This window comes from Chiloscyllium plagiosum, unplaced genomic scaffold (genome assembly GCF_037043375.1).
Source record: "Chiloscyllium plagiosum isolate Xiang-an unplaced genomic scaffold, Cpla_swu_hap1 HiC_scaffold_1, whole genome shotgun sequence".
Taxonomy (NCBI): Eukaryota; Metazoa; Chordata; class Chondrichthyes; order Orectolobiformes; family Hemiscylliidae; genus Chiloscyllium; species Chiloscyllium plagiosum.
The window spans coordinates 94,347,421-94,369,690 of record NW_028270139.1 but is presented as its reverse complement, the minus strand read 5'-3'; the positions used below and the strand labels follow the sequence as shown (position 1 = coordinate 94,369,690).

Here is a 22,270-nt window from a genome sequence, read left to right as displayed (position 1 = left end):
GTATCTTGTGCCCCAGCTCCTGACTCCAAATTATGATTTTTTTTAAAATAATCTTCTGTGGTTTCTCAATTCTACCTCCACAGATTTCTATACCATCTGAGCACCCTCTGTTTCTCCCAGTCCTGATCCCCTTGCAACCATGTCTCCATGAGCTCCAAGAGCTGATTTACCTTACCTTTGTGCATTTAGATATAATACCTGCAGCCCTGTATTCACTGTCCCTCTTCTCATTGTCATTCGTTTGTCCAGCGTGGTTGAAGTTCGATTGTTAACCCTTTCTATACACCCTATTTGTGTCTGTGCTGCAGATTTTAATTACCTCTCCTGAGTTCTCCTTTTTAACTGTTTTTCTAATTCCCTCTAACTGAACTCTGATCCCCCCCCCCCCCCCCCCAATTTTGTTTAAAACTATGTTTACAGTCCTAGTTATGCGATTTGCTAGGACTCCTGGTCTCATTGTGGTTCAGATGAAGACTGTCCCTCCTTCCACAGTGCTGGTGCCAATGTCCCATGAATTCTTAGAATATGGAACAATACAGCGCAGAACAGGCCCTTCAGCCATCGATCTTGTGCTGATCTGTGAACTAATCTAAGCCCATCCCCCTCCCCCATGTGCTTATCCAAGGATTGTTTAAATCTCCCTAATGTGGTTGAGTTAACTACATTGGCAGGTAGGGCATTCCACGCCCTTACCATTCTCTGCATAAAGAATGTGCCTCTGCAATCTGTTTTAAATCTATCGCCCCTCAATTTGTAGTTATGCCCCCTCGTACAAGTTGACGTCGTCATCCTAGGAAAAAGACTTTCACTGTCTACCCTAACTGATCCTCTGATCATCTTGTATGTCTCTTATCAAGTCCCCACTTAACCTCTTTCTTTCCGATGAGAAGAGACCCAAGTCTCTCAGCCTTTCCTCCTCAGACCTTCCCTCCAGTCCAGCTGACATCCTGGTAAATCTCTGTACCTTTTTCAATGTTTCCACATCCTTCCTGTAATGGGACTATGAGAAGTGTACACAATATTGCAAGTGCGACCGGACTAGTGTTTTGTGTAGTTGCAGCATGACATAACAGCTCTGGAACTCTATCCTTCTACCAGTTTAAAAACTAACACACCGTGTGCCTCCTTAACAACACTATCAACCAGGGTGGCAACTTTCAGGGATGTATGTACATGGACTCCAAGATCCTCTGCATATCCACACTACCAAGAATCTTTCCATTGACCCAGTAATCTGCCTTCCTCTTATTCTTTCTAAAGTGAATCACCTCACGTTTAGCTGTACTGAACTCCATTTGCCACCCCTCAGCCCAATTCTGCAACATCCAAGAATTGGATCCAAGTCTCCCTGCAACATTGTTTCACACTGTCCACTACTCCACCAACTTTAATGTCTGCAAACTTTCTAAGCCATCCACCTATGCCTGCTTCTAGGTCATTTATAAAAATGACAAACAGCATTGGTCCCAAAACAGGTCCTTGTGGCACACTGCTAGTAATTGGTCTCCAGGCTGAATATTTCCCATTAACCACCACTCGATGACTTCTACCAGAAAGCCAGTTTCTAATCCAAACTGCTAAATCACCCTCAATCCCATGCCTCTGCATTTTCTCCAACAACCTACCTTGTGGAACCTTATCAAAGGCTTTATTGAAGTCCATGCATACCAGGTCAACTGCCTTACTCCCACCTACATGTTCGGTCACCTTCTCAAAAAACCTCAGAGGTTTGTGAGACATGACCTGCCCTTAACAAAACTATGCTGAGTATTGCAATCAAATTGTTGCTCCTAGATGATTATAAATCCTATCTCTTATAATACTTTCCAAAACTTTTCCTACAACAGACGTAAGGCTCACTGGTCTATAATTACCTGGGTCATCTGTACTGCCCTTCTTGAACAAGGGCACAACATTTGCAATCCTCCAGTCTTCTGGTACTAAGCCTATAGACAATGACAACTCAAAGATCAAAGCCAAAGGCTCCAGTGCCACCTCCCTAGCTTCGCAGAGAATCCTTAGCTAAATCCCATCTGGCCCAGAGGACTTATCTACTATCACCAGCTGTAGAATTGATAATACCTGTTCATAACTAACTTCAATCCTTTCTTGTCTAATATCCCAAATCTCATTCTCCACTACAATTCAAACCCACTTCTCCAACACTAATCTTTTAAGCCATGCTTAAATCTTATTGAGCCTTTACTGTGTGAGCCACAAGCTTATTGGCAATCTACAGATTACTTTTTTGGTTTTTTTTAAATTTAGTTTCTAGCTGTTTGTACTCCCTTAACAGAACCTTTGTCCTGGTTTTATCTATGTCGTCGGTACCTACATGGACCAGGACCACGACCACTGGATCTTTACCCTCCCACTCAGGAAGTTCCTCAGTAGCCCAGATGAGAAATCCTGAATCTGAGCACCAGGCAGGCAACACAACCTTTGGAACTCTCGATTCTGGTCACAGAACAGTGTCTGTGCCTCTAACTATACCGTCCCTAATTACAACATTTTTGTTCCGTCTCCCACTTGAATGGCTTCCTGTGCTGCAGTTAGTCGGTTCATCCCCTCTGCACTCCCCATTCCCATCCAAACGCAGCAAAATCCTTGAACTGGTTGGACAGGGGTTGAGGCTCCTGCAACTCTATTTCCTGGATCCCTCAACCTGCCTTACTCACAGCCACACCCTCCTGTCCCCGACCAGTGGCTGAATTAGAGTTAGTCTAAGGGGTGTGACTGCCTTCTGAAACACAGCATTCAGATAACTTTCTCCCTCCCTGATGTGTTGCAATGTTTGAAGCTCTGACTCTGAGCCAGAATTCTTCCAGTGCCCTACATTTACTGCAGACATGGTCACTGGGAGCCACAGTGAAGTCCACCAGCTGCCACATCGTGCAGAAACAACATATCACCTGACCTTCCATCCTTTTATTTTAATTAGTTTTGAATTTGGTTTGTTAATTTTTAAACTGTTTGATTTTCTGCTTATGCAAGTTGTAGCCAATAAATTAACGATTCAATTTAACACATTCAAAATTTTAGACCTTTATTTAGCCCATCAAATCACAGCCCTGTTGTGATGTCACTTTTTCAGTTTCTCCTCCTCAGAATCAGAAACTCCTCATCCTCCCAGGCTGCTCTGTTTGCTCCCGCTCAGCTCTGGTTGTCATCACGTGCATGTCATGCTTGGCTGTGATAAAGATGATACAACTAAGAAGGAGCTGGACAGAATGTACAACGTGGGAAAGTATTTTGACCAGAAGCATTTAAAGTTAACTCCTATTGAGTTCGTGACATTGCATGCCACTTGATCTGAAGAGGATTAAGATCATCTACGTTGATGACAAGTAGACACTTTTCTGAAGACAAATTTGGTGGCTTGGAGTAGGTGAAGAGAATACTTGGATTTGGTCTCCAAGATCACACTGGTAGTAGCTTGCAAATGGTACCATTTTTAGGATGCCTTACTTGAATGGATGTCACTGTACTTGAAATGGTGATGGTTCAAAAAGCAAGAAACCTCCACATGAGCTTCATTTTGACATTAGCTATGTAGAGGATAATGTTTTTCCTATTTTCTGATATTAATTGGAATGTCTATTAGTGTGGATCTTTTATGCAACTTTTATTTAGTAACCATTTTTTAACAATCTTTTATAGTTTGACTTAAAAGCCAAGTTAAATTAGTGTGTGTGCGCGCGCGCGCACAGAGGAAACTCGATTATCCGAATACCAATTATCCGAAGGAGATCAAGGTCCCGATGGAACCATTACATCGAAGAGTGTTTCCGACAGTGATCGCATCGTTTGTTTACAGTGATTAAGCAAGCACCATCTCCAAATAACTGACTGCCCACTCTCTCTGTCCCCATGCTTTCCCTGTGTTCTACACAGGAGTGTACCGTAAACCCTCCTTCCCCAGATAATCTCTCCAACATTGTCCTGTACAGGGGCAAGATGGAATCTGTTAAAAAGTTGTGCGTGACTGTGGTTGCGTGTATGTGTGTGCTATTTAGCGACTTATCCCACAAAGGCAACTGCAGCAGTCTTTCTGTTAGTGTCCAGTCCAGCGGTCCCAGAGAGGGTGGGTGTGTGCAGGGTTGGGGGTGGCAGGCAGGAGGTGGTGTTGCACGGAGTCAGGAGCAAGGGGGCAATTGTTGCACGGTGTTGGGGGCGGGGGGGTGTGCGTGTTGCACAGAGGTGGGAGGGTGGTGTTGAATGGGAGTGAGGGCAGTTTTGGGGATGGAGGGGGGCATGTTGCATCTGGTTGGGGGGCTCGCGCGCTGTGTGCTGCTGCAGTCTCGTGATGAGGAGCAGACTTTAAAATCTCCGAGCCCCAGAGAAAAGGCATTTGATCAATGAAATGAATAATCGATTATCCGAACGAAATTGTGCCTGTCCATCAAGTTTGAATAATCTAGGTTCCCCTGTATATAGCATCCACATGCTGATGATGAATCCTGCAGTCTTGTATTTGACATGAGGCACATGTAATATGTAGTGTTTCCACAATTGACAGACACTGGTTTTCAGTATGAGTTTTTAGGTGCTTTGTGTCTGCAGCATAACTGCAATAATTTCTGTCCTATAATAACACATTCTAAATTTTAATGCAAGCATGTTATAGTTTCTTATCAAGCTTATATTTTACTGAAAGTTGCACTTCTTTTTGACTTGTGTTTTAGGACTTTTACTGTTTCCAGTCTCTCATTTTTCTTAGCTGATTGACTCTGATGTTGGGAATGGTTGTGTGGTGTGTATACTGATGTAAGAGAGAAAGTTGTCATAAATTTTTAAGGATCTTGCGAGTGATGTGTATATGCATTTAAGCTAAATCCTGTATGTAAGCTTGTATTTGCGTGACTGTGGTTGCGTGTATGTGTGTGCTATTTAGCGACTTATCCCACAAAGGCAACTGCAGCAGTCTTTCTGTTAGTGTCCAGTCCAGCGGTTCCAGAGAGGGTGGGTGTGTGCAGGGTTGGGGGTGGCAGGCAGGGGACAGTACTGAGAACACTTCAGTTTGCTTAAGCCTGAAGGTGTTCACATTAAATGTTATCCCTGTTTTCCTATTCTCCCCTGGTGTCACTCCTTTCTACCTGCATCCTCAAAACTGTGCTCTCCAATTTTTGTCCTGTTGCATCTCCTTGTTTTTGTGGCAGTCATCGGTACCTGGGCTTTTGATTTGGTTTAGGTGCAAAGTTCTGGAATTTCTTTCCTCAACCCCTCTCCCTATTTTAAAATGTTCCTTTTAAAATGCAACTTGGTACATATACTTTTTGATCCTGTACTAAAATTATAAAGTCACATTTTTGCCAATGTATTACAGTACTTTCAATAACATTTAAGCAGCAGTTGAAGAAAACCTCTTCCCCTCTATTCAAGGTTGAGTACAGATGGGAAATACATGTTGGCACAGCCAACAGGCGCATCCCTCAATGAAACTTTTTTTCAAGAAAACCCAGTGTGCTTCGCAGAGACCATTGTAACCCATGTGAGGAAGCTCGACTTTTAAGGAGAAAAATTAGTTATCAGGGTGAGACTTATGGAATAAATTGTACAGTTGTCGTCTTAGACAGCTGAAGGCATGACCTCGCATTGCAGGGGGATTCAAGGAGAGAATAATTGGGCAACCAGAATCATCAGAGTGCATATATTCTTGAGGTTCAGAGATGGGGAAGATTAGAGATCAGGAAGAATGGTGCCATGTATGGATTTAGAAACTAAGGAAAAGTATCTTTAATATCCATCTAAGACTACCCAAGTAGCTTTACGAATTAAAGGAGAATTGGGTGAATGGGCTTAATGTGAATTGGAAGGGAGACAGCATCATCTTCTGCCTTGGGACGCTCCAACCCCACAGCATCAATGTGGATTTCATATGTGTTTTTCCCCCCCCCCACCCCCCAACAGGAAAAAAACCGTATCCCAGTTCCAAACTTCCAACTTGGCACTGCCCTCATATCCTGTCCTATCTGTCCATCTTCCTTCCCACCTATCCACTGCACCCTCCTCTCTGACCTATCACCATTACCCCACCTCCATCTACCTCCTCACTTATCTCTCCACTCCCTCTTTGTTTACAAGCCTCATTCCTGATGAAGGGCTCTTGCCTGATATGTTGATTCTTCTGGTCCTCTGATGCGGCGGGACCTGTGCTTTTCCAGCACCACAGTCTCTACTCTGATCTCCAGCATCTGCAGTTCTCGCTTTCTCCTAGAATCATATGATTTGCCTATAAAGGAAAATGATTGGATATTTGAACTAATATCCTCTCTGGGTCAATTATGACACCCAAGTTACAAATGGTTTGCTCAGTTTCAGTCAGTCTCCAGGATCTGGGATTGATTTCATAGAGTCATAGAAATGTACAGCACGGATACAGACCCTTCGGTCCAACCCATCCATGCTAACTGGATATCCCAATAGAGTTCCACCTGCTAGCACCCAGCCCATATCCCTCCAAACTCTTCCTATTCATATACCCATCCAAATGCCTTTTTAAATGTACCGGCCTCCACCACTTCCTTTTGACAGCTCATTCCATACATGTACCACTCTCTGCATGAAAAGGTTGCCCCTTAGGTCTCTTTTATATCTTTCACCTCTCACCGTAAACCTATGCCGTCTAATTCTGGACTCCCTCACTCCAAGGAAAAGACATTGTCTATTTACCCCATCCATGCCCCTCATGATTTTGTAAACCTCTATAAGGTCACCCCTTAGCCTCCGACGCTCCAGGGAAAATAGCCCCAGCCTGTAGCTCAAATCCTTCAACCCTGGCAACATCCTGGTAAATCTTTTCTTAACCCTTTCAAGCTTCACAACATCATTCTGATAGGAAGGCGACCAGAATTGCACGCAATATTCCAACAGTGGCCTAACTCCAAGGTCTCTTGTTCAGCAACACTCCCTAGGGCCTTACTATTAAGTGTATACGTCCTGCTATGATTTGCTTTCCCAAAATGTAGCACCTCGCATTTATCTGAATTAAACTCCATCTGCCACTTCTCAGCCCATTGGCCCATCTGTTCCAGATCCTGTTGTAATCTGAGGTAACCCTCTTCGCTGTCCACTACACCTCCAATTTTGGTGTCATCTGCAAACTTACTAACTGTACCTCTTTATGTTCGCATCCAAATCATTTAATGGTGTGGATTGGTACATTTACAACATTTTAGAAGGCATCTGGATAAGTATACGAATAGGAAGAGTTTAGAGAGATATAGGCAAAATGACAAAATGTAGTGGGCGCAGCACCGATCCTTGTGGCACTCCACTGGTCACAGGCCTACAGTCTGAAAATCAACCCTCCACCACCACCCTCTGTCTTCTACCTTTGAGCCAGTTCTGTATCCAAATGGCTAGTTCTCCCTGTATTCCATGAGATCTAACCTTGCTAATCAGTCTCCCATGGGGAACCTTGTCGAACGCTTTACTGACGTCCATATAAATCACGTCCATTGCTCTGCCCTCATCAATCCTCTGTTATTTCCTCAAAAAACTCAATCAAGTTTGAGAGATTTGATTTCCCATGCACAAAGCCATGTTGACTATCCCTCATCAGTCCTTGCCTTTCCAAAAACGTACATCCTGTCCCTCAGGATTCCCTCCAACAACTTGCCTACCACCGATGTCAGGTTCACTGGTCTATAGTTCCTTGGTTTGTCCTTACCACCCTTCTTAAACAGTGATTTGATGTCTTTGAACCAGAGTCTGAAGTCTGTCTTCAGTATCTGCAATATTTAATTGGAGGAGGTTTTTATCCTGATGTTCAGCTGTCAGTTTGGAGGCAGTGGTGAGGTAGGGCTGGATTTTCTTGCCCTGTGTGTGGAAGCTGTTTTTGGTTGATTTTTGTCAAGAAAGTAGCATGTGGATTGTAAAGAGGAAAATGCCAATGACAGTCATGGGGTAGTAGGTTGTTCTGGTATAACATGCGTTTCATCAGTACGAATTGGCTGTAACTCATTTAGTGATTTGTGAACACTGGACAATGCAAACTTTCTACTGAACAGGTCTAGCAATTTTCTCTAGCTGTTTCCCATATCGTGATGTTCTATAGTGCGTGTTTGCAGAGGAATGCAACTGTTGTTTTAAGAGAATGCCCTGTACTGTTAGTGAAAATTGTTTGTAGCTAGGGGTCCCTCTTGCTTTGTAAACACTGACATTTACTAATAGCCACACTGTTGAAAGTTTACCGGTTGGTATAAGTTGTGATTCACTAAAATGTTAAATTAACAAAATTTGCTGTGATTCACATGGCTCTTATGGTGCTAAATTGAAGGAAGCATGCCTGCTGGTGGTAGGCCAAAAGTAGCAAATTCTAGAAACCAATGAAGTGTTCAAATTTAGGTTGAGCTTAATATAACTGATATAACTAGTCTCTTAGGGAGAAAAAAATCTTAGTAACATTGGAAATAAGAAAATGGTAGCTGCTTTGCAAAAATGTTTCATAACTGTCCTTGTGAAAGGCACCCAATGCATCTGAAGAATGAAAAAGGAAGGGACGAATCTGAAATAAAAGTAGTGCTGATGGGGCTAAAGACAGAAATCCAACTGGCGCCATCTTTCCTTTTAAAAGAAGTGACTGTCAAGATAGCATTCGTTATAATCTTCAAAAAAAAACTTCTAGTTCTGTCGAAGTCTAGCAATTGTCGAAGTCTAGCAATTGGGAAGCTGTAACCTTTGGTAAGGTGAAAATGGCCGATCTTACACAAATGTATTTATTCAGCATAAGTAATCTCTGGCTGTGGTCTCTTTTTTGGAACAGTGCAGTTGTTGGTCACTTAATTTTGATGCTACTTCTGGGGAAGGAGTAGTTTGTACGACGAGGCAGTGTGGGATAGGTGACATTTAATTAGGGGTGTATTAGCTGTCTAAAATGTAACTTGCCTTTTGGCTGTCTGTGCTACAGTGTTTATTCTGATGTCTTTTGAGGAATGCTGAGTTAGAAAAGACAATAGATTTGTGCAAAACAGCCAAGTTTTACAGATATACTGAAGTTGTTAGTTTCCTGGTAACAAAACGTTTTAATTTTTATAGATGGCATGACAGATGCCTTCCATTCCATATCATAAATTGCCTTGTTGCAAGAACAGAGCTTCCCAAACTCTCTGGCTTGCAGTCACAAGATTACATTTTTTTGGTTGGTGCTCTGAGTCAGTCATGATGACAATCAGTCTTTTCCCAACCTGGTCCCCCAGTTCACAGTCTAGGGTCATGCCAACTTTGTTCTTCAAAAGGGTTTCAATGGGGGAATCAAGGTTTTGGAAGCCCTGCTCTGGCTACAGTGTAGAACGACATCACCTGGAAGACAGGTGATTACTCTTCATGGCATGAAAATAGCCTGGTCTACTGTATATTAACAGATTTGTTTCTTGGTACCGTCCAGCAGCATAAAGAACAAACAGTCTGTCAACTTGATAGGGGACTTGAGAAAGCAACACAAGCCTGCTGTTGGTGTTTGGAATTTCTTTCCATTGTCCAACTATTTACCATTTGTGATGAAAAATCATTCCTCTTTTTTTGTATTTTTTTTCCCACAATTTGGTTCTGGTGTGAGTGAATTTAGATTTTTTTTTGTTCTCCTTTTCCGAAAGGAGTACTAATGGCTTTTTCTTTAAATTAAAGGATCTGGAGATGGGAATGGTTTTAACACGAGCGATAGAAATATATTTGGCAGAAGTGGTGGATTTGGGAAGCAGCAAGGTGAGTTTCCACTTCTAGATCTTCTGCATTTGGGAGTTTATGCTGCTTCAACATTTTGTTTTTTGTCTGGCAAATGGGGTTGTGGTATCAATTTGGAGTTTTAATAAGGAAAGCTAGCTTTTGTTTTGGCTTTACGGCCTGGCTGTAATCTAACTCTGTTCAATAAAGTACTGCCAGTGTCCAGTGGCAAAATAATTTGTTTAATACTAATGCTTCTCGTATCTCCAGTGGTCAGTTTGCTGCCATTGAGCACAGAATGAACTTGGCATGTTCTAGGGAGATTGGTGGTGACTATAATGTAAAAAATTTTTTTTTCTCCTGGGATCGAATGTTGATCAATTTTTATATAAGGCAGGTCAGAGGAATGTAATAATGTGTATTGATTTTCCAGAATTTTTGACAGTGTATCTTGGTGGACTGAATTCTCCACTTCAGTCAGATGTGTTTTAGGGAAATGGGGAGCAATATGTTAAAATTTTGGTTTAATGGGGTGGAGTTCATGTAAGTGAAGTAGAAAAGGATGTAGTAATGCTCTTTAAAGATCAGTGCAGACCACTCATAATATATGAAAAAATATAGAAACACCTTGGATGATCAGCAAATGTTGTGAAGGTATTTGACAAGAAATCAGAAGGAAGGCATCAAACTTTCTTTTTTGGTGTTCTGTTTTCAGTGCTGCAGTCAAGCAGCATTCCCTGGTGCATTTGGATTTTTCCACTCCAGATTTCATTGAAATGAGAGTGCACCAATACCACATGAAAAGAGTTGACGACAACGCATCCAACCTTTCACCAAAAGATTAAACAGCAGATCAAAATAGAATACTAACCATGTCAATGCTCAACATTGAGAAAATTTACTGTACAGAGCCACCCCTTTATTTAGTAAATGTGACTTGTCCAATAGTAGTTGAAAACCAGAATGGAAAGGCATGGAAAGTTTCTCTTCACCTAAATACTAATATAACTACAATTAGATTCATCTAAATAACCTAATACATTGAAATACCAAATAGCTGCATTAGCAGCTTTTGTGCAACTGTCGGAGAATTGAGCCCAATTGAACAGAGACTACACAAGTGCAATTGGGGTGAAATTGACAATGTTTATTTTCCAGCAATATTGCTTGTAATAAATTGACTAGGCTGACACAGAACTGACGGTCTGTACAGGTAGACCAAGGGTTCGCTTCCCTGAGCAGGAGGCACAGGCAGTTTTGTAGGCATACAGTAATGTGTGAATTACAGTACAATAAAGGATAAAACACAATCAATGGGAGGACAATCAGCCGTCTGGAAGCAGCAATCACTCTTTATTTGAGTCAGAAGATTCCAATCCTCTGAGAGTAGGTGCTATTGTTTCTCATCCTGGCATCATTGGGTTTCCATTGTGATTCGTCCACAAATAAGGTACCTCGGTGCCTTTCAGTCTGAGCATCCTTTGTGGAGTTCCAGTATGTGTGAGGAGTGAGACTGCCCTGAGGGCTTCAGGAACAGTTGTGCTTATTGAGAGCTAGGAAGTCCATTGTCAGGCTCTCTCATTAAGTGTATTCGCCAGTCTGGAAGTGGCTTGAGTCATCCCTTGTTTGCTGCTTTGTGTTAGTCAGCCTGTTTGGTCAAGACTGAGGCACTCTGGGTCGTTTCTGTTGTGGCTTAGGCAGACATGGTTCCTTGTGCTGTTTGTGGCCATGCTGTGGGTGGACAGGATGTGGATTTTCTCCCACAGAAACACCAAATGAATCTGCACGGTCGATTGTTTATCTTTGCCTTTCCCATAACCTACCTGACACTATTTATGCACAAAATTTAAAGTGCAGTGAGACTTCTATCTCCAAGCTAATGCTGTTGTTCTAGGTGCAGGCAGTGCCTCTGTGTGTACTCTTAAATCTATTTCTGGTGTCCCATTTCCTCCACCCTCTTCTGTTCTTTTCTTGGCTTTGCTGTTGTCCTAGAGGTTGACTAGTGTTCCAGTCAAACAACAGATAATTGTCCAGGCTAATTGCTTTAGCTTCTCCAATGACAGATTCTCTCCCTCTTGCCCTTGCCCAATTGCGGCTTCTGTCCTTGGTGGAGGAGCAACAAGAAAAGGAGGCGGAGATGCTGTCATTGGAGGCACTGAAGCAGCAGCATAGGAGAGATTAATCTGCAATTGGTGAAGCAGCTATTGGCATTATATCTCCCAGGCTAACTTGTTACTCCAATCAAACTGCATCTTATTTTCTGGCAGCCACCACCTTGTTGTTGCTGCAACACCAGAGGAGCCATAATGTATGGGAATATTGTACAGGGCAACCGTTAATGCATTTTTATGCATATGTGCACATATCTATACCACACTTTGGATGACTCTTTCATGTTTTTCTTTGTGTAGGTTACCAGGTGGCCATTTGCAGGCCAATTCAACTACCTGGCTGCAAAGCCCCTATGCCTGTATAATTATAACTCTGAAGTGGGCCACTAAATATTTAAGGAAATGTTTGGAAAATAATACTGTGAACATGGGAAACTTTTTTTTAAAAAAGAAAATCAAATGTTGGAAACAAGTAATCCATCAGGCAGCCTATTCAGAGAGCAGAAGGTTTAATATTTTGAATCATTCTTTTTTGTAGAACTGGAAGTAGTTAAATCTTCTGATTTATTTAGTGGTATGGATTCAGGGGAAGGAGGCTCATGCTGAGTGGGGCTGAAAAGTGACTAACAATGGGGAAATGTTACAATCAAGAAATAAAGGTAATTCTGGAGAAAGTAAATTGCAGCTGTTGAACCATTGCCAGCATTGATACTAGAAACATGCCAATGATGTGTGATACATGCTCAGAACATTTTTTTTGTTTTGAGCACTTTATGATCGTCTGGGCCTGAGATTTCAAATTTAAACAATTTCATTCATAGTACTCATTTTTTCTTGGCCAGTAGGTAGCGCTAATAGTTTTGTAATGCTCAAGATGCTTGACAACAACGTAGAACGAGGTCTTTTAATGTCCTGGAGAACCAAATGCAAGCATTGTAGTCAGTGTGGCTACCTTGAGCTGTTTGGTTTTGGATTTTGAGTGACAAGTGATGTCACTGCACATCTGTAAGAATGCGAGCTATCTGCGCAGCAGATGTGGTTTTGTGAAGGCAAATTCGCCAATGAGCACACAAAGTCAATGTCAAACATAGCATCTGAGGTGCTGCATTGGATTGGGGGTGGGGGGATGGAGTTGAAGTCACTGAAATATGAATTAAACCATTCATTATCTGATGGTTAGCTTCGTGCATCAGCATAGATTTACATATATTTTCTGTTTTTTATACAGTTGGTGTTGTAATGTGCTTGTCAACACACGACACAATGTATTGAGAGACCCACCTCTTGAACAAAACCAAATGACTGAGAGGTGCCAGCTGCTTACAATCAATTAGGAATGCTGATGAGACTTAGTCACAATGTTAACTTGTGAGATCTAGTTACTCCATCACTATCATAAAAACTGTGGGACATCTATAGTAAAACCATCTTGTTAATTGTTTTCATAATGTATGTACATTTGTATACTTGGTGCTGCCATATCTCTCCATTAATCTTTTTTAAAAAATATAAATCTACAAAATTGCATCACCTAATAAGAGTTTGAGAATGTGCAATTAGCTCCTGGAGCCCTCCAAAAATAGATATTTTGGACTGACTGCAATTGGGTGCTCCCTGCTTGAGAAGTTGAGTGTAATTTTAATGCTGAGTCTTTGCAACCTGCATTTCTTTTCTAGCAGTTAAATATTTTAGATTTATTGAACTCTGGTAAGACCAGAACTTAACTTTTTGGTATTATGACTTTTGGATGAGACCATTGTACTGGCTGCCAGTACTCTGAGCCAAACCATTAATGTAAATGTTTAGATTCGGTCATCAAAATAGTCAAACTGTTGTCTTTTCTACTTCCATTGAATATACAATTAGCAAAACTGGTAAAAGAATAAATTAATGAAGTTACGATCCCAACACAAACATTTACGTGACAAGTGGAGACCATACAGCTCTATCAACATTATTTTTTTTTTAAAGAAATAATAATAAATCAAGGATATGAACTCCAAGAACACAATGACAGTTATAATCAGAATTTCCTGTCAATGAGCTTGAAATGCTGATTGCCATCCAACAGTGGGATATATCTTAAAATTGAATTTCAGTTTAGACGAAAACTCTTCCTCCCTTTGTTCCCTCTGAGAGAGAATCCTGCTTACTGCAAACTTTGGAGGACTTTCCTTTTAACATTTGGCTGTGCTAGTAAACCAGGTAAAAACAATGACTGCAGATGCTGGAAACCAGATTCTGGATCAGTGGTGCTGGAAGAGCACAGCAATTCAGACAGCATCCGAGGACAGGCAAAATCGACGTTTCGGGCAAAAGCCCTTCATCAGGAATAAAGGCAGAGAGCCTGAAGCGTGGAGAGATAAGCTAGAGGAGGGTGGGGGTGGGGAGAGAGTAGCATAGAGTACAATAGGTCAGTGGGGAAGGAGATGAAGGTGATAGGTCAGGGAGGAGAGGGTGGAGTGGATAGGTGGAAAAGGAGCTGGGCAGGTCGCACAAGTCCGGACAAGTCAGGGGATCGAGTTGCTGGAGGTTAGAAACTAGGATGAGGTGGGGGAAGGGGAAATGAGGAAACTGTTGAAATCCACATTGATGCCCTGGGGTTGAAGTGTTCCGAGGCGGAAGATGAGGCGTTCTTCCTCCAGGCGTCTGGTGGTGAGGGAGCGGCGGTGGAGGAGGCCCAGCACCTCCATATCCTCGGCAGAGTGGGAGGGGGAGTTGAAATGTTGAGCCACGGGGCGATGTGGTTGATTGGTGCGGGTGTCTCGGAGATGTTCCCTAAAGCGCTCTGCTAGGAGGCGTCCAGTCTCCCCAATGTAGAGGAGACCGCATCGGGAGCAACGGATACAATAGATGATATTAGTGGATGTGCAGGTAAAACTTTGGATGTGGAAAGCTCCTTTGGGGCCTTGGATAGAGGTGAGGGAGGAGGTGTGGGCGCAGGTTTTACAGTTCCTGCGGTGGCAGGGGAAAGTGCCTGGATGGGAGGGTGGGTCGTAGGGGGGTGTGGACCTGACCAGGTAGTCACGGAGGGAACGGTCTTTGCGGAAGGCGGAGAGGGGTGGGGAGGGAAATATATCCCTGGTGGTGGGGTCTGTTTGGAGGTGGCGGAAATGTCGGCGGATGATTTGGTTTATGCGAAGGTTGGTAGGGTGGAAGGTGAGCACCAGGGGCGTTCTGTCCTTGTTGCGGTTGGAGGGGTTGGGTCTGAGGGCGGAGGTGCGGGATGTGGATGAGATGCGTTGGAGGGCATCTTTAACCACGTGGGAAGGGAAATTGCGGTCTCTAAAGAAGGAGGCCATCTGGTGTGTTCTATGGTGGAACCGTTCCTCCTGGGAGCAGATACGGCGGAGGCGGAGGAATTGGGAATACGGGATGGCATTTTTGCAAGAGGTAGGGTGGGAAGAGGTGTAATCCAGGTAGCTGTGGGAGTCGGTGGGTTTGTAGAAGATGTCAGTGTCAAGTCGGTCGTCACTGATGGAGATGGAGAGGTCCAGGAAGGGGAGGGAGGTGTCAGAGATGGTCCAGGTAAATTTAAGGTCAGGGTGGAATGTGTTGGTGAAGTTGATGAATTGCTCAACCTCCTCGCGGGAGCACGAGGTGGCGCCAATGCAGTCATCAATGTAGCGGAGGAAGAGATGGGGAGTGGTGCCGGTGTAATTACGGAAGATCAACTGCTCTACGTAGCCAACAAAGAGACAGGCATAGCTGGGGCCCATACGTGTGCCCATGGCTACCAGGAATCCATTCCAGAAGAATGTTGCCAAACAATTAAAAGCACAGTCCTATCTCTTCCAAACTAAGCTTCTTTAGCAATGAAAACAATAAACCCCATCTCTTTCTTCTCAAAGGTTTACTTGTCTCCTTTCCAGTATAATTTTTGTAATTAGCAGGTGTTTCTCAGCTCTCATTGCTGCAAATTTTCAGGGAATCACATGGCCCTTAAAATTTTCTGCGGATCCTTTTAAATACATATTTTGAACTGTGTACTTAACCAACCTGGTATTTTAACTTTAGCCTTTCATGTGGCGTTTGGAGCCAATAGCTAATGCACCTGTTTTGACATCAATTTGCCAAAGAAAACACAAATTAGAGCTTGGTCTACATTCTGGCACCTTGCTGCTGCTTTCATATTGACTGCAATTTTGAGTTGACACAGAGCTTTGGTGTTTGCTATCTCTAAAGCAACGTATGCTCGTATAAAAGTCTCTGGCTCATTGGGGATGCTTCTGTAAGATTTTGAAAGTTTTTTTTAAAAACCAAATATTACTGTTCAAGTGTTTATATTGATGGAAGAAATACTTAATGATTGCTGAACAAAAATGCTTTTTGTTTCAGTAGTGATGTTTTTAGTTGATCACTGATTAATGCAGTGTCACAGATTGTTACGGTGCATTATACCCATATTTGTCGTCTCGATTTTGTGCATGAGGGCTAAATGAAACTGATGCTAAAGTTATGTTTTTAAACCGTTTTGAATTGTGCTTCACTTTTTTGTTCCACTTTATATTATAGTGGCCGGCTTTACAGAAGCTACTACAGTGAACAGAAATGAATTTGATGGCAGAGGCGGAAGAAGATGTGGGTTTGGCAGAGGTGATCGTGCTGGATTACCAAGAGTTGGTGCTCAGAATGGTAAGAGTTGGAGAAATGTGCACTTATTCACTGAGGATTGTACAAAACTCAAACAATGAGCTCTGGTGGATTTTGTAATTAACGTAGCGAAGTGATGTGATCAAGTACAAGGAGACATTAATTAACTACCGGAATATGTATACAATTGACAAGTGAACTTTGATTTGAGATAAGACATCTTTGGTTGTAAAGAAAGGTCACTTTAGTCCTCGGCAAAATCAGTACAAATCACTACTCCTCTACGTCATTTGGTTATTTACATGTACAAAATAATTTGAAGAATAAAACTGGTCTCTCCAGTTCATATTGAGAGAAATAGAATAAAAAAGATACAATTACAAAGGCAAGATAAAATTGTTAAACTAATGTCGAGGTTGGTTAGACCATTCTGGGACAGCTGTGAACTGTTCTGATTTGTATTTGTGAAATGGACATGGAAGCAAGATACTACATTCAGATTTCTTGGGCTCGCGGACACTGGGAAAGTTGCACCTAAACAGAGTGGAAATTGAGTTCCTAGCAGGGCAGTTGGCGATTGCAAAGGCTTTAAAGTAACTTGGCAGTGGTGTGGGAGCCAGAAGACCATATTATGGGAAAATACCAGGGTAGACCATATTTGGAGATACAGCTAGCAGTAGTGGAGAAAACGATGACGTGAAGTTGGAGCAAGGGAGAAAGTAATGAAGTCTAGATTCGGGTTACCATCCATTTGTGGATGCACAGAATATAATAAAGGTGCAGCTTCTTGTGGGCATATGACGTTGTGACAGTAAGAGACCCAGTTTAAAGAACAAAGACTGCATGTTAAAACATTCCTGGGTACAAGGTATTCTGAGAAGGTGGCAAGGAGGACAAGTTTACGGTATTATTAAAGGAGTAGTGGAGAAAACAGATTCTGTGGGTTCAAGAGCAAGATTTATTTGGCTACAGCTAAGAAACAAAAAGGAAAGATTTATATTGCTCAGTATAGCCTATAGGAGAAAGTGAGGACTGCAGATGCTGGAGATCAGAGCTGAAAATGTGTTGCTGGAAAAGCGCAGCTGGTCAGGCAGCATCCAGGGAACAGGAGAATCGACGTTTCGGGCATAAGCCCTTCTTCAGGAATGAGGAAAGTGTGTCCAGCAGGCTAAGATAAAAGATAGGGAGGAGGGACTTGGGGGAGGGGCGTTGGAGATGCGATAGGTGGAAGGAGGTCAAGATGAGGGTGATAGGCCTGAGTGGGGTGGGGGCGGAGAGGTCAGGAAGGAGATTGCAGGTTAGGAAGGCGGTGCTGCTTTCGAGGGAATTGACTGAGACAAGGTGGGGGGAGGGGAAATGAGGAAATTGGAGAAATGAGTTCATCCCTTGTGGTTGGAGAGTTCCTAGGCGGAAGCTGAGGCGCTCTTCCTCCAACCGTTGTGTTGCTATGGTCTGGCGATGGAGGAGTCCAAGGACCTGCATGTCCTTGGTGGAGTGGGAGGGGGAGTTGAAGTGTTGAGCCATGGGGTGGTTGGGTTGGTTGGTCCGGGTGTCCTAGTGGTGTTCTCTGAACTGTTCCACAAGTAGGCAGCCTGTCTCCCCAATATAGAGGAGGCCACATCGGGTGCAGCGGATGCAATAAATGATGTGTGTGGAGGTGCAGGTGAATTTGTGGCGGATATGGAAGGATCCCTTGGGGCCTTGGGGGAGGTGTGGGCGCAAGTTTTGCATTTCTTGTGGTTGCAGGGGAAGGTGCCGGGAGTGGAGGTTGGGTTGGTGGGAGGTGTGGACCTGACGAGGGAGTCATGGAGGGAGTGGTCTTTTCAGAATGCTGATAGGGGAGGGGAGGGAAATATATCCCTGGTGGTGGGGTCCGTTTGGAGGTGGCGGAAATGACGGCGGATGATATGTTGTACATGGAGGTTGGTGGGGTGGTAGGTGAGAACCAGTGGGGTTCTGTCCTGGTGGCGGTTGGAGGGGCGGGGCTCAAGGGCGGAGGAGCGGGAAGTGGAGGAGATGCGATGGAGGGCATCGTCCCATAGCCTATAGACAGCCAACTAATAGGAAGGATATGGAGGAACAAACATGAGGAGCATTAGATACCACATCAGAATGGTTATACTGAAGTTTGACTCAGTCTTCATTCAGGTAGTTAATTAACATTAAAGGACAGAGCGGATCAAATATTTCAAGATTGTGTTGTAGGATATGTCCATGAACAGTGTAAGGTCAATACGAAAGGAATTCCAGCTATCCTAATATTTAGAAATAAGGTTGGCAGTGGGGGAACATTTTCAGGAAACAGTGATCATTGTCTTGTAGGGTTTAGGATGTTAGAATGGCAGGAGGCACTCCAAGTATGAATAATGAAAATTGGCTACAATGTGGTGGGCTGGGCGAGAGAGATTAGAACTGAGGGATAAAGTTAATGGAAGTATGAGAGGAGGCTCATTGGAGCATGAAGTCTGATCTGTCGTACCAAATGGATTATTTTGTTTTTTGAGCTCGGAATATTTGTAAATTTGGTGTGATCAAATTTATTACCCGTTTCCTTGTGGATTCTGTCTCTCATTATGAAATGATTTTTAGTGCTACAAGAGGTATGCATTTGTGCACCATGTGCCATTGTTTGACTCCATCTTTTCCACTACCACTACTACGCTTTTCTATGTACTGATCTTCCTCTGTCCAAAGTTTTGTTTTGTTTGCCTTTGTGTCCCTAGAGTATAATTACAAGTTTAAAGCCTATATGGCACCATATTTTAAGATAATTTGAAATCAAATCTCCTAAATGTGGACTTTTATTTTCCTAAGTTGCTGCAAAAGCAAGTGGCGATGGTCCTTTCGGCAGAGGTGGCCCAGTTGGTAGAGGTGGCCCTAGTGAAAGGGGAGGATTTGGTGGCCAATCAGGTGAGAGTACTCTACATGTTTAAAGTTTTTTAAGACAAAAATGATTTTTAAAGGTAAACTAGGTGTCTGCCCACATACTGAAACCATAATTTGAAGTTTCAATATAAGATGCGATTAGGATAGTTAGTAAATGTCCAATGTGCTGCACTAAAAAGCCAATATAAGCCCATCAATTGCATTTGTAAATAGCGCAGTTACACTTGATAGAAGTGACGTACATGTCCATGAATTCCTTCTCTCTGAGGGAAATGAATATGTATGTCTAAACTTTATATCTTTTTATTGAATTCTTAGGGAGCTTGTGATTTCCCTGTTGATTTCTGAGCTACAAAACCTTGGCCAATCATAAACTTTTCAACTAATCATTACTTAATTTTTCAGAAATGTTTTGATGCATGATGGTGGAACTGAGACTTGTGATGGCAAGGCACGTTTGTACATTGACATTGCTGGTTGTTAACCACCTAAAGAGTTGTTGTTTCCTTCTGTGTTAATTTCATTATTTTTCACAGTTGTCTAGAGTTTACTGAAAAGAATTGCAACTCCAAAGATGGTCACAACTCAGCCTGTTTATTTTCTTCTAGGTCCTTTATTAAATGTCTATCAAAAGTTATATTGACAGGTCTTTTTTAAGTGTTCTTGATTTGCTGCAAATATGCTTAGCCTGTGAATTAGGTTCAGCAATAGAATTAGCCTTGAAAAATTGTTTTGGTTTTGAAGCTTCATTAGTTGATGTACGGTATATTGCCAAATAGGGTATTTTTGTTTTAATTTAGAACTATGGATGTAGCTTTATGGATTTCAGTAAGGCCGTTAAGATTCCATATGGTAGGCTGCTCTGGAAGGTTAGATTGCATGGAGTCCAGTGAGAGCTGGCAAATTGGATACACCATTGGCTTGATGGTAGGAAGCTGAGGGTAATAGTGGAAGGATGTTTGTCAGACTAGAGGCTTCTGACTAAGGGAATGCCTCAGAGGGCATTGCTAGGCCCTTTCGTGTTGGTTATCTATATCCACGATTTTGGATGAGAATGTACAAGACACTATTTGTAAGTTTGTAAAAACACAAAAATAGGAGTTTTCATGGACAGTGAGGAAAGTTATCAGAAATTGCAGCAGGACCTTGATCAGCTGGGGAAGTGGGCAGAAAAATGGCAAATGGAGTTTAATGTAGGTACGTGTAAGGTGATGCATTTTGGAAAATCAAATCAAAGTAAGAGTTTCATGGCGAATGGTAGGGCCTTAAGGAGTGTAGTAGAACAGAGGGACCTTGGAGTTCAAGTGTGCAGTTCTTTGAAAGTGGAGTCACAGGTAGACAGGGCAGTGAAGAAGGCTTTTCGCACACTAGCCTAAACAGTCAGGGCATTGAGTATAGAAGTTGGGAAGTCATGTTGCAGTTGTACAGGACATTGAGGCTGCACTTGGAGCATTATGTTCAGTTTTAGTCACTTTGTTATAGGAAGGATGTTACTAAACTGCAAAGAGCACAAAAAGAATTTACAAGGATATTGCCACGACTCAATGGTCTGAGATACACGAAGAGGGTTGAGCAGCTAGGACTATATTTTTTTCTTTTAGAGAATAGGAGACTGAGAAGGGATCCATGACAGGCATGGATAGGGTGAATTGCATTCCGTCTTTTTCCAAGGGTTGGGGAACTAAGGGCTAGAGGGGAAAGAATAAAAGGGGACATGTGGGGCAACGTTTTTACATATGGTATGCATATGGAATGAGCTGCCAATGGAAGTAGTTGAGGTGAGTACCTTAACAACATTTAAAAGGCATTTGTCCAAATGCCATAAGTTAGGAAGGTTTAGAAGGATATGGGCCAAGTACAGGGAAATGGTGTTAGTGTAAGTGGATATTTTGGTCAGAATGGACCTGTCTCTGTGCTGTAGGACTCTGACTCTAATGTTTGGATTTTAAAAAAAAAAATTTATGGAAGCCTTTTTCTTTTCGTTTTGTAACTTTCTAATTTTGTAAATAGTGTCATAACATCAAAAACAACAATAAACAACTACTATACTGTACAAAAGAAATCAAAACTACACTTATTACAAATCCATCAATAAATAACGCCATTCAGCACAACAAGACCGTAGCTCTCGATCTTCGAGAGCATCAATTCTTAAACCCACATTTGTTTGAAATTCTTCCTTTCATGGCATTTGGTTTATCAGACCAAATCATCATGGCTGGACAAAAGCCCTAATGGCAGAAAGATCTGCTTCCAAATAATTCAAAAATGGCTGCCATGTCTTGTAAAAGTTGTCCGTTTTCTGGTGCACCATAAGAGAGTTTTAAAAGAATAACTAACTTATGCCACCTTGATAGACCTGGGTTGGGGTTCTCAGACACCCCACACAATGTTCTTCCTTGAACAAAACGTGAGAATGTTAAAAAGCTTTTTCCCATTTACATCTAATGAATGTAAATTTAGCAAATTCAGGAGCAAAGAGACTGGGTCCACCTTGACTTTGGTCCCCAAGACGACCTGTATTACTCCTGCCACAGGTGCTTCAATATGCATGGAGCCTGTGGCAGGACCACAGAGAGTGAGGGTACCAGTATATATTTTACATTTGGGGCTCATTGAAGATGCGCTCTCTCGCTCTCTCGCTCTCTCGCTCTCTCGCTCTCTCGCTCTCTCGCTCTCTCGCTCTCTCGCTCTCTCTCGCCCTCTCGCTCTCTCTCGCCCCCTCGCTCTCTCTCGCCCCCTCTCTCTCTCTCGCCCCCTCTCTCTCTCTCGCCCCCTCTCTCTCTCTCGCCCCCTCTCTCTCTCTCGCCCCCTCTCTCTCTCTCGCCCCCTCTCTCTCTCTCGCCCCCTCTCTCTCTCTCGCCCCCTCTCTGTCTGTCGGTCTCTCTCTCGCCCCCTCTCTGTCTGTCGGTCTCTCTCTCGCCCCCTCTCTGTCTGTCGGTCTCTCTCTCGCCCCCTCTCTGTCTGTCGGTCTCTCTCTCGTCATTTGAGGAACCTCCCCCCAACAAATGATTGAG

The 22,270-nt window shown here is 42.8% G+C and overlaps 1 protein-coding gene across 5 annotated transcripts in view; it reads left to right on the top strand.

Moving 5' to 3' along the window:
* The window catches only part of ddx4 (DEAD (Asp-Glu-Ala-Asp) box polypeptide 4), a 95,872-nt gene that overhangs the window by 17,194 nt on the left and 56,408 nt on the right, over positions 1 to 22,270 (top strand). For 4 of the 5 annotated variants that reach the window (XM_087989053.1, XM_043688756.2, XM_087989050.1 and 1 more), the window contains 3 exons: positions 9,628 to 9,705; positions 16,290 to 16,409; positions 19,182 to 19,277. In XM_087989053.1, coding sequence (XP_087845179.1) covers positions 9,628 to 9,705; positions 16,290 to 16,409; positions 19,182 to 19,277 — 294 coding nt within the window. The remainder of the gene's footprint in view (positions 1 to 9,627; positions 9,706 to 16,289; positions 16,410 to 19,181; positions 19,278 to 22,270) is intronic. The other variant, XM_043688816.2, reaches the window with a different exon arrangement.